The sequence below is a fragment of the Callorhinus ursinus genome, unplaced genomic scaffold, assembly GCF_003265705.2.
Source record: "Callorhinus ursinus isolate GAN/ISIS: 27379988/994484 unplaced genomic scaffold, GSC_fseal_2.0 scaffold12, whole genome shotgun sequence".
In the NCBI taxonomy this organism is placed as follows: domain Eukaryota; kingdom Metazoa; phylum Chordata; class Mammalia; order Carnivora; family Otariidae; genus Callorhinus; species Callorhinus ursinus.
Genome location: NW_027397074.1, coordinates 37,188,823 through 37,207,170, shown reverse-complemented (window position 1 = coordinate 37,207,170; position 18,348 = coordinate 37,188,823). Strand labels below are relative to the sequence as shown.

General features: G+C 34.2%; 1 protein-coding gene across 6 annotated transcripts in view; it reads right to left on the bottom strand.

Moving 5' to 3' along the window:
• The window catches only part of ABCB5 (ATP binding cassette subfamily B member 5), a 118,270-nt gene that overhangs the window by 87,724 nt on the left and 12,198 nt on the right, over positions 1–18,348 (bottom strand). For 3 of the 6 annotated variants that reach the window (XM_073898574.1, XM_073898576.1, XM_073898578.1), the window contains exons 5-13: positions 17,882–17,936; positions 9,824–9,995; positions 7,528–7,652; positions 7,270–7,447; positions 5,853–5,966; positions 5,432–5,542; positions 3,873–3,974; positions 2,661–2,786; positions 1,062–1,265 (exon numbers count right to left, since the gene is read on the bottom strand). In XM_073898574.1, coding sequence (XP_073754675.1) covers positions 1,062–1,265; positions 2,661–2,786; positions 3,873–3,974; positions 5,432–5,542; positions 5,853–5,966; positions 7,270–7,447; positions 7,528–7,652; positions 9,824–9,995; positions 17,882–17,936 — 1,187 coding nt within the window. Of the gene's footprint in view, positions 1–1,061; positions 1,266–2,660; positions 2,787–3,872; positions 3,975–5,431; positions 5,543–5,852; positions 5,967–7,269; positions 7,448–7,527; positions 7,653–8,677; positions 8,760–9,823; positions 9,996–10,080; positions 10,273–17,881; positions 17,937–18,348 lie in introns of those variants that run through there. The other 3 variants (XM_025873293.2, XM_073898575.1, XM_073898577.1) reach the window with 3 other exon arrangements.

The window sequence follows — 18,348 nt, the reverse complement described above, 5'->3', positions numbered from 1 at the left end:
ATAAAAGGTAATTACTGACATAACAAAAATTTTTATTAAAAGAAACAAAAGACAAAATTATTATGACCCATGGAGTATGGTTCGTAAAATATATTCACTGAAATAAACTTTTTTGTTACCATTGCCTTTTGGTATAGTAGAATTTTATTCTGTATTTTATTTTTTAAAGATTTATTTATTTATTTTAGTGAGAGAGAGAGAGAGACAGAGAGGGAGATATGTGCACGTGGTGGGGAGGGGCAGAGGGAGAGGGAGAGAAAGAATCTCAAGCAGACTCCTTGCTGAGCATAGAGTTCACCGCAGGGCTCAATCTCATGACCCTGAGATCCTGACCTGAGCTGAAACCAAGAGTTGGACGCTTAACTGACTGCACCACCCAGGTGCCCCTTATTCTGCATTTTAATTTCAAATCTCATCCTTTTGTAATTCACAGGGTGCTCCCCACAACAGTTTCAGGTGATATTGATGAATGAATACTTTGGGAAATGTAAATCAATGGTTTTTATAGCTACCAATTCTAAATATCCATTAAAATCTGACATGTCCTAATATCAAGAGTTTTAGTTTATTATATCTCTTTCCAAATATGATTTTACATTTCTTGTCCAATATTGGCTTCATGTGCTTCTAAAAATGGGTCCTAGTTTTCCTTTTGCCTTATCACAGAACCTATCTCAACACTGTCTGTGACATTCCCACTTTTAGCCACAAGATGGCCTTACAAATCAACATTCTGCAGACAGCAATTCTCAGCTTGGACCGATGATCTTGTCTCATATTTCTTTGTTATATTTTAATATATCCTTCATTTATTTTTCTTTTCCAGTTGCAGTGAGAACCAGTAAGAACTAAATATGATTTTTAAAAACTGACCTTTCAGTGATGCATTTCTTCTTTTGGTTGCTGCCATGCTTTCTCATTTATAGACATTTCATCTAGGACAATCCAACAATTATTCACACTCCCCCTACTCTGTAGAAATTATTGTTTTGTTATCTTATTTTGGAATATTGCACTGCTTTAGTTCTAAGCTAAGACCACAGGCTACATAGTGTACTTACATTGGGAAATGCCATTATAAAATCATAAGCATTTGCTTCCTTTGCTGCTTTCTCAATCTCTTCATCAGTCACTCCATCTCGTCCATATTTAATATTGTTATTAATGGTGGTCTCAAACAAAACAGGCTCTTGGCTGACCACTCCAATATGTTCTCGATAATGGTGCACATTTAAAGTTTTGATGTCATTCCCATCCACCATGATCTGCCAAACCAAAGAAATGAATCATGTTGTGATGCCTTACACTGCATTGGGTTTAGTCATTTTTTACTAGTTCAAACCCTAAGCTGAGAAGCAGGGTATTTCAGAGATCAAAGACTTATTTTGATAAAATATTTATAGTATGTATATTGTCAACAGACTTTTTCTGATAGATGGGAATCGATAAAACGTCAAAAACCTGGCTTAGAATCTGTCTTGTCAAACCACCTTAATATCTTAACTCTTAAGAAAAACAAATTAGTTACTATGTAGATACATGCTATAGGAGCCACAAATGTTATCATGTCAACGCATGTAACAAACTTCAGTTTTGTTATTTTAAGACTGATGTGACATTTGCATATTTTTCTAGGAAATATACTTTTTTTTTCTTTTAAGTTTTATTTCCCACGTGGGTCTCAAATTCACAACCCTGAGATCAAGAGTCACATGCTCTTCCAACTGAGCCAGCCAGGTGACCTTAGGAAATACCCTTTCTTCTCTTCAACACCCCATTTCACTGCAAAAGGCAAACATGTCTTCTATTCTTTTGTATAAATAATGGTAAATGAACACACTCTTCTTCACAGATAGTGCCATTACCCATTACTCCAAATATTCCAGTGGCAGAGCCAACGTTTGATAATTATAACTCAGAGAGCCTGTCTTTCTCACCAACTTTGGTATTCTCTCTGGGCATGGGTATTCTATGAAATTGCTTTATGTACAGCATGCTTATCCAATTATTTATTTAATATTAGCATGAACAAATGAGTCTAGTATACTCCAAATGAAGACTTAGGAAGTCAAATTTAAATGAAACCAGGCTCTAGCAGAGTAGATTTTCTTTTAAATAGTTGAAAAATCTGAATAGAAGCATTAAAAATCATGCTTCTGTGACTTCATAGTCTTATTCTCTATGCTATTTACAAGGTAACAAAGTCAAGTGCAACATTATGGATGACAGAAAAAAATGAGAGAGCATATTTTCTACAGATATTCTTCTGGGAAGTTTTGAGAAACTGATAGTCTTGTAAATTCTGGGTACTACAAATTATGTTATTTTTCTCCACAGCTTTCATCACCTTCTATCATACTATATGGTTTACTTGTTTTATTTGTCGGTCTCTACTTATTACAGTGTAAATTTGATGAGGGCAGAGGTTTTTATGCTTTGCTCATCAATGTTCCCCAGGACATAGAACAGTGCCTAGCACACAGTAGGTGTTCAATAAATATTTGGTGAATGAATGAATATGCAGGAAAGAAAATGATTTGGCTTTTCTCAGCTCCACTGTTAAAAATGAAAAATTGATATATCTGTAAGCTCCTTGTTATAGGTCGTATTTCCTAATTTCATCATGTGGGCTATGAATGATTTTATCTAGGTACACTTACAAAGCCGTTATCAGGATCATATAACCTTTGTAGAAGCTGGACTGTAGTACTCTTTCCACTGCCGCTGGGGCCAACCAAGGCTACTGTCTCTCCAGACTGAATTTTGAGATTCAGATCTTTCAGAATCTATTGGGATGTAGGGAGAAAAATTCTATAAAAGTAGGTAAGTGAGAATATAATTCACATATTTTCAGAAATTTAATGTATAATTATAAACAGAAATGAACTCTGTAACACTTAAAAACAAATTTAGATCTTGTTTTGTTTCATGTACATGTATAATAAAAATTGACATAATTTTGGAAAATGAAATTAAAAAATCTCTTACCATCTCTCTATATAAAGAGGAGATCTAGATTAAGAGTACTCATAGAATATTAACTAGCCACAGCAAACTGTTCACATTTTGAATTTATATCAATTTAATGACTACCAAGTTAGTGAAAGCTTTTATCTTCTAATTTGCAACAACTGAATGAAATCTTGCCAGGTATTTTCATGAGGTATTTAAGGAAATTCTTTCTTAAAAAATATATTTAACATTATCGCAGAATATATTGCAAAGTAAAGCAACCAGCAAGACTCCCTAGGTGCTCCCATGAATGGGATTCCACCATTAGAAACCCTCTTCTTCTGGTAGATCTTATGTGGACATTTCAACTTCGGGTAGCACTTTAAAATTATTCTCAATAACTGAGGGTTGCTACCAGCTTTAAGTGTCCTACAGACCTGCAATGTGAGAGAAGCCTGACAAATAATTATCCTACCAAAATGACAATAGCAATCAACCTTCACTTATCTTTGCTTGCATTTATATGTACAGAGCCAGAAAACATGGGAATCTCTCCTTGGACTCTCTCACTTTAATCTCCCCATTTGTAAAGAAACAGACCCTTTAAATAAGCTAAACTTTTTATAAAACTTTCAAAGGGTCAAGCAGAGAAGAATTCTGTCAAGGAGGTGAGAAACTGGGGACTCCTGATGGGAGTACCTCCTCTCCCATCTGCACTTCTACTCTGGAGTTGGTTTCTGTACTTTCCTTGGAAGAATCTGTGTTTGTTTGTTTTTTAAAGATTTTATTTATTTATTTGTCAGGGAGATAGAGAAAGAAAGAACACAAGCAGGAGGAACAGCAGGCAGAGGGAGAAGCAGGCTCTCCACTGAGCAAGGAGGCTGAAAGGGAACTCAATCCCAGAACCCTGGGATCATGACCTGAGCTGAAGGCAGCTGCTTAACCGACTGAGCCACCCAGGCGTCCCAAGAATCTGTGTTTTGTTTATTTAAACCATATAGTATGATAGACGGTGATGAAAGCTGTGGAGAAAAATAACATAATTTGTAGTACCCAGAATTTACAAGATTATCAGTTTCTCAAAACTTCCCAGAAGAATATCTGTAGACTTTTTCTTTGTTTAAAATTATTCATTCTTTAGCTTAATAAAAGGGCCATATTTCAAAAGTTCACTTAAAAATAGTTGTTTAAAACCCAGAGAGCATTTTACCATGCAATATAATGGCAAATTGGTACTTAAGTGTTCAAGAACCAACCCAAATGTAGTTGCAAATGTTGTGTTTATGTTAAGAAAAATGGTAGAAGACAACACTATTCCAGTAATAGTGATTAAATAACAAAAATTTAAAAAATAAAGAGCTTTGAAAAGAGAATTTCAACCAACGACTTAGAGAAAAATAAGGAAGTAGGAGTAGATAGATCTTTTCTGGATGCAAATTATGCAGGGGGCATGTGGGCACTTTAAACTGTATTAAAGGTTGATGTCATTAGTAATTTTTATCAATTTTACTTAAAATCATAGTCTCCTTTTTCTTTTCTTTTTTTTTTTAAAGGTTTTATTTATGAGAGAAAGAGAGCACGAGTGAGCAGAGGGAGGAGTAGAGGGAGAGGGACAAGCAGATCCAGCATGGAGCCCCACACGGGGCTCCATCTCAGAATCCTAAGATCATGACCTGAGCCAAAACCAAGAGTTGTATACTTAAAGGACTGAGTCACCCAGGCGCCCCATGGTCTCCTTTTTCTATGAAATAGGTGTTTTATTAGTAATACTCTTTGCAATTTTTAGCTGTAATTACATTTTTTTTGGATAAATACACAAATAAAATGAAAAGAAAAAGAAAAGACATAAATATTTTCACAAGAATGTGTCAAAGACTAAATGATGGAGGGTGGAAAAATTCTGTGCTGCATATGTGCCTGCGCACGCACATGAGTGTGTATATGTATCTAAAAGTGAGGAAGAAAGTACTTGAGACACAAATGCTGGTGCAGTAAAGCTCTTAGGAAAGGGAGAAGGGAAAGGCACATGTGCATAATTTCTCCAGGTTAGAGGCTAGAAGGTTAAAATGAGTTATCTCTGTTGAGTGGGATAATATCCAGGGACCAGCAATAGGTAATGCCATCAATCCAAGACATTTTGTTGTGCTCCCAAATGCAGAGTAAAGGAATTTCAGGGTATTGAAAATGTTTTAGTCAGCTGAATGCAGAAAAGAGGCTGCAAAATGTAACTAGCTCTTCCAGAGTTTTTGGTCCATTACTGATCTTTCTTTCCCTCCTACTCTTCCCCCCTCCCCGCTTTCTCTTTCCCTCCCTTCCTTCTTCTCTTTCTTTTTTCTTTATTCTCTCTCTTTCTCTCCTGAAGTTTCAAAGAAGAGTAGTAAAATCTTGGTCAAAATGATCCTAAAATAATCTCTTAAGAAGAGATCTTAGCCAGTATAATATCAGAAAACTGCACAATTCTATAATTCAATTAAGCTACCTTGACAGATGGTCTTGATGGATAACTGAAAGAAACATTTTTAAATTCCACAGTTCCTTCTATGCATTCTGGTTTATATCCTTTTGTTGAGAAGTTATCTATTGCAGGTTTCTTGGAAAAACAAAGAGAATGTTACAAATCTTCAATGGACTAAGTTGACACTCTACATCCTACAAATAGTTTAAAGATGGTTTTCTTTCACAGTGTTTTCTTTTCTGTTTCAGAAGTATATTGAGTTAGACATGAAGGTTTCCATAAGACACAATGTCTTTGTAGAAGAGTTAAAACAATCTCTTTCCATAGCCAATTGTCCAACATGGATTTTGCCCATCTTTTTGTTTTAGTGAAGTAAGTGTGTCAATTTTTTGGTTTCTTTCTTGCAGTAATGGTAGTTTTCTTTCAGAGCAGTTTGAAGTCTTACCTTATCAATAACCTGGAAAATACTAAAGGCAGCTCCTCTGGCTATAGTGAAGGTTTCAAAGTTAGGGGCTGCTGTTCCAATGCAGTAACTACTATGGATTACACTAAAAAAAACCTATAGGAACAAGAAAATAATATTTACCCTCCTCAATTATGTAAGAGAGACAATAGAATGAAATGTATACATGGTTGAGATCAGAGAGATATTAGAGAAGTTAGGTGGGAAGGAATGGAAGCTGCTGTCTAAACATAAAGGAAACAAAAGTTAATTCAAGTATGATGGCTTTTTCTTAATGTGGAACAACTTTCAATCAGACGTCTTCAAGAAGACATCTTCTTATCACCTGGGAAGTCTGAGTAGGAAAATATGCTTACTGAGGAGTGCTTACTGGTTGAGTGAGGAGGTGAGTTGCACTTCCTCCTGGCTGGTCAATCCCTCAAACTTTACAGAAAAGGGTGTCATAGATTTCACTAGCATAGAGACACTGTACTATTTCCGTCCAAACATCTCTGAATTCGTGTATTATTGGACAACTTTCATTTTCAGACAGACACATGTTTGCAACAAGTGAAATAAGGAAAGAACCCCATAAGCCAGGTGCATTTTCCCTATCTCACAAATGAGGAAGCTAAGGTTTAACAAGTCATTTGCCCAAAGTCACACATTAATTGAGAAGTAAGGATGTGCCCCAAATTTCTCATGCTCAAGTTTCATTTTTATAAAAGTTTTAATGATGAAAGTCTCAAATCCAAAAGATAACTTTAGTTGACAGAAAAGAAATCTACATAGAATGGGAAGGCCAAATAAGAACTGAAGTATATAGACCAGATCAATTCAGTTCAGCAAGACAAATTGTTCTTAATCCCGAACTGAACTGTTTATTGTTGAAACTTGGGAGGATAACTGAATAAATTAAAATTTAACGCAAAACCCCTAACAGTTTAAAAAAAATCTCTAAATTGTGATGTTGGACAGAGCTGTAGATAGTGTGACTTTAACATTACCATACGCTGAAAGGACAAAGGAAGGGCAGGAGAGTTTAATCTACAGAATGTTTCCAGAGGGAAGACATTCAACAAGGTGAATGTAGAGTGCCATCTTACCTCAGCAAGTTTGAAAGGGAAAAGTCTCACTAGAGACTGGCCTTTTTGATTGCTGGATTAAGAAAACTCTGTATCCCAGTGGAGACTTCATTTATGGTTCTTCTAAAAGCATGGTGCTTTTAAAGATACACTGGATGAATAAATCCTGCCAATTCATAACTATGATTTAAAGGTATATACAAATCATTTGGAGGAAACAAGTATTTGTTAAAAAATTCATTTTGGATATTCATTGTCATTGACAAATTTTTACTAAATTCTAGGTAAGAAGAGACTCTATAGGCCAGTTACCTTTGCTTTCAAACAAGACTTACAGCAAGAACAGTTCCGATGGTATAACCAGGTTCTCCACTAAGAATCAAGGAGGTTCCATACCAAAGAGCAAGTCCATAGGTTCCATTCATAAAAAAGTACACTGCACCAAGCGAGAGTTTAGAAGCTATTGCCTTTCTTATGCCAATATCTTTTGCGTATTTTAGATTCTGTGTATACCTTAAAAAGACAAAATGCAATGTCACAGACTTTGGGAAAAATAAAACCAAGCAAATATTGTCATAATTAAAGGAACAGACCTTTGAATTTCTTTTTCCTGGGCCCCAAAGGCTACAACTGTTCGGACTGAAGACAAGACTTCTTCTGCCACAGCCCCAGCTTTGGAATAGGCATTTAATTCCTTAGTGGTCAATGAGATGATTATCTGTAATAAACCATGACCACAGTTAAACAAAAAAATGACCCTGAGGCAGTAACAACGTGCAGAGAATTTAATTCAGGTAGAATCTAGAACAGCAGAATTTTATTATTAAAAAGGTACTTAAGATCATTTGATGTAACTTTCTCAGTTTGCAAATGAGGAAAGTAATGGCCAGAGATATTAACTGACTTTTTAAAGTCTCACAGCAGTGGCAGAGCTTAGTCTGATGTAATCTTCAATCTAAATCTCTACTCTGCCTTCTACAAGTAGCACGTCACTGTTCCCTTCCTATATGTTTAAAACCTTAGAAAATGGGTACTTACATTAATAAAATTGGGAAAGACTTGATTTGGAGATGTGTGTTAGGGACACAGTCCTTTTTGGGTGCACTTTAGAAACTGGTAAGCCTAATTTGACTTGATATGTTATTATGTAAAAAGCAAGTCTTCCAGAGGCTATGGGTCACAGAAGCAGGAAGAGGAAGATGATCCTGCATAGGTCTGGAGTGTGACCCCTGAAGCTATTACTGTATAATGTAAGCTACATAGTACATGCTATATCTCTAACAGTAAGAGGTGAGATTTAAGAGACAGAGAGGAAGCAGAATATCATGCTTGTTGATATTAGGCAGGCTTACCTGATTTTTCAAAATTTTAAAATCAGAATGTGCCTTTTTCTCTATTATACATCTCACTTTCTACTCCTTTAATAGTAAAGGATTTCATTTAGTTTAGCACAATGGTTCAATGAAATGGAACAGGAGGAAAATTGTCCTCTGAGCTGTGAGTCTTTATTACCTACTCCCATAACAAATTTCATTTTCAAAACACATTCCACATAATTGGAGATGATTTTATATAAGACACGCTTGGATAGTTGTTAATGTCAGGAGGTAGCATAAACTGAGTAATACTCATTATTTTCCGAATTCACATATGTATCACTGGAGAGGAAGCAGCACCTAGCAAAAAGCCTTGTGGATAGCAAATGTTTAATCAATGAATCAAAGTAAGCTAGAAACCACCCACCCTGGCTTCTTTCGTTATTTGGATAACTTTGACCTTTATTTGCTTCTTCTTTACAACCAGTTAATATAATAGCAGAACTTAGATTTCCCACGGTTGTTCCTTTTAAACTTCTTATCCATTTTACTTTCCTGTGCAGTTAAGTTTAAGTTCTGATCTCAGTAACACATAGTGGGCAATCTTCCTATTGAGGAGGTCCTTATTTCAAATATGCTGGGGATGAAGATTTTTACAAGGGTTATAAGGTCAATACTAGAAGTCTCATTAAATAAAGATTTCTTGTATAAACATTGAAGCCTGTTAAGAAATTATTCAGCCATAGAATATTTTTATTGCTGCAAATTCTCTTTTGGTTGAACTTGTATAATGTTAGCAAATAAACTCAGTGAATTTTATGGCTTTGATTTCCATAAAGAATAATTAGCTTTGCAAAATTAAAAACCTCATCCATCCCTAAGAATGCACTGTGTCTCCAATCTAGGAGATGGATATATACATTTCTAGAATAGCCAGACTTAATTTGGAGAGAGATATTAGGGATATATTGGTTGTTTTTGTACTTAACAAAGAGCATTGGTTTCAAATCCAGATTATAAATAGATTAATATCTTGTGGTATATTCACAATAGTGCTAGAAATATAATTTAAAATGAAAATACATAATTTGTTTAAAAAATTGAAACAGATTTCTAAAGTACCTAAAAGTAGACATTAGAAGACATTTGCAATGTAATTCAAGACTCTTATAAAAAATATAAACTTGAAATGGCTGACATGGAAAAGTGTTTACAGTTTTAGGATTTGCTTATTCTGGTCTAGTGAAATGAATTGCACACATTTATCTGGAAATTTAGAACACATAAGGCTCTTCTCTATCCATGCTATCATTTGAAGTTGCACTAGGCTACTAAATGAAGAGGAATTTTTTTAATGTTAGTAAGATATTAAAATTAACCTCATTGTGACCAAATAACTTGAAGACAAAAAAGTGATTAATAGTGAATAAAATCAAAAGTATTGGTGATGTTTAATATCCCTTTCCATTTTTAAACATAGGATATGAATAAAATTCCTTTTTTGACAAACTTAGTAAAAAACCTAGTTCACACTCCTGTTTTCAGTCAACACTGCATTAGCCATCTTGCCTACCCGAGAAAATATGGCTGCTGAGGCAATTATAAGAGGTGATGTGGAGAGAGTCACCAGGGTGAGTTTCCAGCCCTTGACCAAACCAATTGTCAGGCCAATAGAAAAAGTAGATATGTTTTGAAACAACAGAGCAATCTTCTCTCCAATACCATCGCTGATTTTGTTGATGTCACTGAAACAAGTAAATAAATGCAGTTAAGTCACTGATACAGCATATATGAAAACAAAGTCGATATACTACACATCCATCCTCTTACTCAGTCATGCGAGTGTTAAGTTCACCAATGTCACAACCATCAAACCATCTGATGTCCTGTGCCAAAACTGAATGGAAAAACTGTTTTCGAATTCTTTTGGTCTGTCGTGCTGCTGTCATAACCCAAAAGGAAATCTGCATGTAGCCAAAAACCAAGGCAGTAAATCCTATTCCAATATAATACAGAGTCAACCTGAAAAAAGATTATTGGAAATGTTAGTGAGACTCAAGTGCAGTTTTTCCCTTTGTTATAAAAAATGCAATCTATCATAATATTTGATTGAGAGAATTTGTGCTAGAACCTATAAAATAACTAAAAATAAACCTCCATGAGAAGTAAAGTACATTGAACATAAAAATCTACGTTTCCATAGTCTAGAGTATGTCTCTCTTACATTACTAGTAAAAACTACTATTTTAAAACATTTGCTATTTATATCTTCTTTCAATAATTTTTAATACTTTCACCTGAAAAGTGACATTGAAGTAATTAAGATAGCTGTACATGGAACAGGTGGATGAAGAAATGATAGTAGTCAAAAGCACTGTAAAAAATATTTTATTTTATTTTTTATTTTTTAAAGATTTTATTTATTTATTTGACAGAAAGAGACACAGCAAGAGAGGGAACACAAGCAGGGGGAGTGGGAGAGGGAGAAGCAGGCTTCCTGCAGAGCAGGGAGCCCGATGTGGGGCTTGATTCCAGGACCCTGGGATCATGACCTGAGCCGAAGGCAGACGCTTAACAATTGAGCCACCCAAGCGCCCCTGTACAAAATATTTAAAAAATATATATATTATTAAATACAAAATTCAACTTCAGGAATTTGTCCTAAGGAAACATGTAAAAAGATTAATCTAGCTGGATGGCCATGGTAGTTAACAACAATAAAGAAAAGCTGAAAACAATCTAACAGGAGACCAGATAAATGGAATCATTAAAGAAATGTACTGGGTACCCACTATGAGTGGGGTTTTAGAGATACAGTCATGAGCAAGATAATAAGGCCCTCCCTATTCATGAAGAGTTTACATTGTGGTGGGAGGAGACAGACAATACACATAGAAAAAGAATTTCATGTTGTTCTATGAGGGAACTAAACAGGGTGATAAGTCACAGAATAACCAGTGAGTAAAGGTGGGTTGGGAGAGCTAGGGCAGACAGAGTGGTTAGGAAAAACCTTTTTGAGGAAGTAATATTAGAACTGGGTTCCAAAGGGTAAAATGGAGCCAACTCATAAAAAGAGCAAGAAAAGTGTATTCTAGGGAGAGAGAAAAATAATAAGGTCTGAGGCAGGAAAAAGCTTAGCATGTTCCAGGAACAAAAGAACTCCAAAGTGGTATGAAATGATTAGGTCAGAGAATTTAGCAAATATTGTAGGGCAGCCATGGTGCATTGCACAGGCTTTAAGAAAAAAGGTAGACCATTGGAAAATCTAAGCACTGCATGACCTTATCAGTTCAACTTTTAAAAAGATCACTCTGGCTCCTCTATGGAGAATGAATGGAAGCAGGCAGTTTAGTTAGGAGGCTATTGCAATGGCCAGTGTGAGAAGGCTAGGGACTTGGATGAAGATGGTGGCAGCTGATGTATAAAGAAATGGACAGATTCTAGTTATATTTTGGAAATACAGCAAACTGAAATTGCCAATATACTGACTGTGAGGAATTCAGGAAGGGGAGAAATTAAGATTTTGTTTTGAGCAACTGGGTGAATGGTACGCCGTGTACAGCTGTAGGCAACTGGGAATGGAATAGATTTGTAGGAGATTGTTTTGATTTAGATACATTGAGACCAAGATGCCTATTGAACATCAAAGTGGGGATCAAGTAAGAAGCTGAAAATGAGAGTCTGAAATAGTTGGGGCAGGGTCTAGGCTAGAGATGTAAATTTGAAAGTCATCAGCTTACAGGTGGTAATTAAAACAAAGGACTGACTGAGACTACCCACAGAGAGAGAGAATTAAGTGTAGATAAAAAAGACAGAGGACCAAAGAATGAGCTCCGACAGACATGGTAGAGTTTGGGATGAAGAGAAAGCGCCTGCAAAAGCAAGCTGAGGAGTGGCCAACATGGTAGGTAGAAAGCCAGGAAAGTGAAGTATCAAGGAAAACACAGAGGAACATACAATTGCTCCCCATTATTCCCAGATTCAGTGTTGGCAAATCTGCTTGCTCATTAAAGCTTATTTTTAACCCCCAAATCAATACTCAGATGTTTTCTTTGTTACTCATGGACATGTACAGAGTGTAAAAAATCTGAGTTGCCCAACAAAGATGTTCCCAGCTGAGGTTGAACAAGGCAACACTCTGCCTTCTTGTTTCAGCTCTCACATCATAAATAAGTGTCATTTTTGTGGTCTATGTAGTGCCACCTTTTCCTGACTTTTGTGTTTTTGTCTAATTTTTGATGATTCCACTGTTTAAAATGACTCTTAGGCAGCATACTTAAGTGCTGTCTAGTATTCCTAAGTGTAAGAAAGCTGTGATGTATCCTATGGAGAAACTGTGTGTGTTAGATAGGTGTCATTTGGGCATAAGTTACAGTGCTATTGACTATGAGTTCAATGTTAATAAATCAACAATATATATTAAATAAGTTGTCTTTAAATGGAAATACACATAAAATGAGGATATGTGTTGAATGATGAAAATGTTGTGACCAGAGGCTCACAGGAACCTAACCCTGTATTTACCCTAGTAACAATGGTTTAATGTTTGCTAATTCAGTATTCATGACAACTTAAATAAAACTATTACAAATAGTAAGAGCTGACTGTTTCCTAATGTTTACAATATTCTAAGAGGAAAATGGGTTATAAAAGCAAATCAAAAGAAGAAATGCAAGATCTGAATACTGAACTACAAAACACTGTTGGGAGAAATTAAAGAAGATCTAAATAAATAGAGAGGTAATCCATGTTCATGGATTGGAAGACTCAATGTTGTTAAGATGAAAATATCCTCAAATTGATGTATAGATTCAATACAATCCCTATTAAAAATCCCAGTAGACTTTTTGGCAGAAATTGGCAAGATGATCCTAAAACATACATAGAAATGAACAGAACTCAGAAGAGTCAAGATAATTTTTACAAAGAACAAAGTTGGAGGACTTATAATTCTTATTTTATTTATTTATTTATTTTCTAAAACTGCACTAATCAAGACAGTATAATACTAGCATAAGAATAGATATATCAATAAATGCAACAACACTGAGAGAACAGAAACTAATCCTTATATTTGGACAAATGATTTTTAGCAAAGGTGCCAAGGCAAAGGAGAAAGGAGAATAGATAATTTTTTCAAGGAATAGTTCCAGGACAAATGGATATAGCCATATGCAAAAAAGATAGAACCTTATCTTGTAACAGTCACAAAAATAAACTCAAAATGGACGATAGACCTAAGTGTAAAAGCTAAAATGTTCAAAGTCCCAGAAGAAAATGTAGGAGAAAATATTCATGATCTTGGTTTAGGCAAAGAATTCTTACATCCAAAGGCACAATCCGTAAAAGAAAAACTTGATAAACCGTACATCATCATCAAAACTGAAAACTATTGTGCTTCAAAAGAAACCTTTAATAAAATGAAAAGACTAGCTACAGACTAGAAGAAAGTATTTGCCAATCACACATATGACAAAGAACTTTTATCTAGAATTTATAAAATAGAATTCTCATAATTCTGTAATAAGACAAATGACACAATTAAAAAATAGGCAAAATATTTGAACATTTAACCAAAGAAAATATAATGAATGCCTAAAAAGTAATGAAAAAAATGCTCATTATTAGTCACTGGAGAAATGCAAGTTAAAGTCACAATATGATACCACTCCACACCTACTACTATGATTATAATAAAAAAGACAGACAATAAACAAATGTTGACAAGGATATGGAGAAATTGGAACCCTTACACATTGGTGAAAAAGCAAAATGGTGTAGCCACTGTGGAAAACACTTTGGCAGTTTCTTAAAAAGACAAACATAACTTACCATATGACCCAGCAATTCCACTCCTAGGTATCTACCCAAGAGAAATAAAAACGTATGTATACACAAAGACTTCTACATTGACATTCATAGAAGCATTATTTTTAAATAGCCAAAAACCAGAAACAATCCAAATATCCAACAACTAGTGAACAGATAAACACTACAGGTGTACCCCTGCAATGGATTACTACTAAGCAATAAAAAGGAATGAACTACTGACACGTTACAACATGGATGAAACTCAAAAACATTATGCTAATAAATAAAAGAAGCCAGATACCATACATATTATATGTTTCCATACACATGCAAAGTCCAGGCCATGGAAATTTTTAGAGATAGAAAACAGATAAGTGGTTGCCTCAGGGCTGGGTGTGGGAATGGGAATTGACTACAAAGGAGGGATCTCTGTAGGGTAATGGAAGTGGGCTAAAAAAGGATTGTGGTGATGGTTGCACAACTCTGTCAGTTTACTAAAAATCACTGAATTGTACAGTTAAAACTGTTGAGTTTTATGATAAGTAAATTATGCCTCAATAAAGCTGTTAAAATCATATGAACAGTATAATTCCAATTATATTAAAATTATAAATGCATACTCATACATTTAAGAAAGTAATATAAACCAAAACTAATGTTTATTATCTATTAGTGGCAGGATATTATAAGTGATTTAATTTTCTTTGTGCATTTTTATCTTTTTCCACTGTGTACAATGAAAATATTAAGCATATAATCAGAAAAAGTAAACTTTTTACAGAAAAAATAATTTTTACAGAAGCCTTGATACACTTTTTAAAAGACTATTCCTTAAAAAGAAAGAAAACAACACATTCAATTTATCTCAAATGGAAGATACTATACTTATTAACTCCTCATTTATCCAGTAATCAGACTTCCAAACTACCTGGGATCCAGGAGAAGAAACTACAGTAGTCCCAGAGCCAAGGTATTTTATTTTGTTTGCATCAGGAAATGAAACTACCTTCATAGTCTAAGTCTTCTGATTCAAAACTGCATGAAAATTAAGGTTGATTTTATGGCTTCATTTATTGAGCATTTATTTTGTGTTAAATATTATGTCAGGCCCTTGACATATCTAAGTATCACTGAATCTTCAGGAAGTATTAACATCTCATTTTACAGATGAAGAAACCAAAGCTTACAGAAGTTACTTAACAGCTTGTATAGTTAAAAAGTGGCAGAGCCCAAGATCTGAATCCCGAATGCATGATCTGAATCCTGAACTTAAAATCTGAATAACTTTAGCAATATTTCTGAGGAAAAAGGGTTCTCAAATAGATTTGGGAAACCCTGTATAAACCCTAGCATCATTCCTCCTTGGAAACTGATAATATACATGAACATATCAAAAAATCAAAAAGTAAAGAAACTTTAATTTTGTTCAACTCTTTTGTTCAACTCAACTGTCTCAGACCAATTAACTATGAACATCCACCTCCTTTTACCATGTATCACCTATTAACAGTCCCATTGTACACAATCTGGGAATTATTCTAGGCCACTACTTGATGCCACTAATTGCTATCAGCCATTATCCGGTTTTATCTTCTTCCTAAATAAGAGAACCTCCATTTTATTTGAGGTGGCAATACGCCCAGCTAAAATGGATGTGGTCATAGGACTAGTACAAAAACAGAGGGTGCCCAGTCCCTAATGGCTTTTGAGCCATATTTCATACTTAGACTATTTACTTTCAGATATTTATATGTGAGAGAAATAATTTCTATCATGGTTAAAGAACTATTATAAAGGATTTTACATTAAATGCAATTGAGCTAAATCTAACGCAACCGTGGATATAGTTCACCCCTTCATTTTCAAGTAGATTATGAAAGATATATCAGAAGCAGCAAAAGGGAGGGTACAAGTTGCTCAGAAGTTCATATGGAATTAATCAATTAACTCTTGAGGGAAGAGGAGGCATCATATTTACCAGCAATAATCTTGGGACTATTTGGTCATTATGATTTGGATTCAATAAGAAAATATTCAATTATTTTCAGAATATTTGGTAAATAAAACAAGGATACAGGTTGAACATTAAAATATTAAACTTACATAAAGCTATGAGTCATTGTCTTTGGAAAATAACATAGGTGGAGTAAAACTCTTTGATTCCTGATGATTATAGCTGAAAGAGGTATTACCTTATCCTCATCAAAAAAGAGGATATAAAGCAATGATTCCCAGAAATGTGTTCATCAAAACATTAGTTTCATAGGATGTTACCAGGTGTGTGGGGAAAAAATTGGGTCTTATAGTCAAATAGGTTTTAATAACTTGGAGTAAATGGAATTTTACTATACTTACCTGTCCTGTATGTACCCAAGAGGAGGAAAACCAGTTTGACCATGGAACCTTTTTGTTTTCATGTATCCCAAATATTCCAAAACAGAACACCAGTTTGAGAAACAATAGCATAACAAATACTACAGTATAAATGTTAATAATTTTTTGGTAAATTTTGCAACCTTCTAATAATTGTAAACAGACATATCTTTTCATTTTATTCTCTTTTTTAATCTGTTCTTTAAATGGATGATCCTATTTTTAAAAGTTCCAAATTTCTTTGTAAGAAACTCAAACTTCATGATTATACACCAGAACCCCGGTATGACATTGTAGGAACAGAATTCAGTAGAAGGCAATACACTGGATTTCAATCAGGAGTTTTCAAAAGAACCAATATAAAGAAATTTTCTGTAAAATTTGCTAAAAACCAGAACTGTCTCTCAAAGAAAGTTGAGGCTGCAGCAAAGTACAACTGGAGAGGGTGCCATTTACACTGCATAGAACAGTACTGTACAATAAAATTTTCTGTGATGAAGCAAATGTTCCATATCTGTGATATACAAGGTGGCACCAGTCAAATGTGGCTACTGAACACTTAAAATATGACTGAGAATGAGGAACTAAATACTTAGGTTTTATTCAGTTTTAATTAATTCAAATTTAAATAACCATATGTAGTTGTGGCTAACATACTGGACAGTGCAGGTGAAGAATTATAGCCCAGAGAGGAATGTGATCGGTGTCCCTTGGGTTGTGCAACATGCAGGCTTCACTTTTGGGAGAAAAATGAGGGATCACTTAGGTCTGTAGCAAAAACTCTCATAATTTTAGTGAGATGCTACGAAAGTCCAGTGAATATAATCAGTAAAGCAGCATCTAACAAACTTAACACATGACAAAGGAAGCGATACTGTTTCATACATAAACTACAAAAACTGAATGTTTTTATAAATTATTTACTTCAGATTTTACAATTTTTAGTTTGAATACATTACCATAATAGTCTGAAAATTAGTCTTCAAAATTAATCAATAAAACTTTACGTTTTAATTTTTAAAATTATTATTTTTACTATTTGCTACACATGACTTTTTGGTTTTTAAAGTTTATAGAAGTAGCATTTTTCTGTAAGGTTTATAAGGAAAATAATTTGAAAATAAGGAAAAACAAATCCTTTAGCCTTTAGGATATGTACCTTCAGTTCTAGAAGGCAAAATTGGCCTAAAAATGCAAATCCCAAAATGAATTTTTTATTGATGAAAATTCTGTCAAATACAACTTAAAGCATATGAACCTACATTACCTTTCAAATCAAAGAAAAAATTATGTATAGTTATATTTCATATATCTAATGAAAGAAAAGGTCTCACTTGCTTTAATCACTTATATGTGATGTTAATGATCAAACCTCAGTTTTCTCCTTGTAAGTATTGGATAACGCAGTATACAATAAACATGATATTAACATTTTATTTGTACTTACTTAATCATATCTTCCTTCAGTTTCTCTTGAGACTGAGTACAATTCTGGTAATTTGCTGTAAAACAGTGTTTTAAATTATGAAAACAATTAATTTATAATTGACCACACTGTTTCATACATAGCCCTCCAAACCAAATATAATGCATTCTCAAGAAAATGGACTTAATATCTTAGATTTATAATAATCTTAACTTTCTATTCTTTAAACTAAAATTTGAAATCATTATCTCTGGTCTCAAAAAGAACTCTTGCAATGTGAAAAATTATAAGGAAATATTAACCATGTAGCTCATACCTGAAAAAAATTCATTAGGACAGCTCTGATTTCAGATAATAGTTGTGTAAGTAATAGTAATAGAACTCACCTTTCCTGCTGAGATTATGCATTTAGAATTCAGTTTGAGGTACCCCAGGGAATAATTTAGAAAGTCCAAGAAAAGCAAGAACACATGTGAGAGTTATAGAAG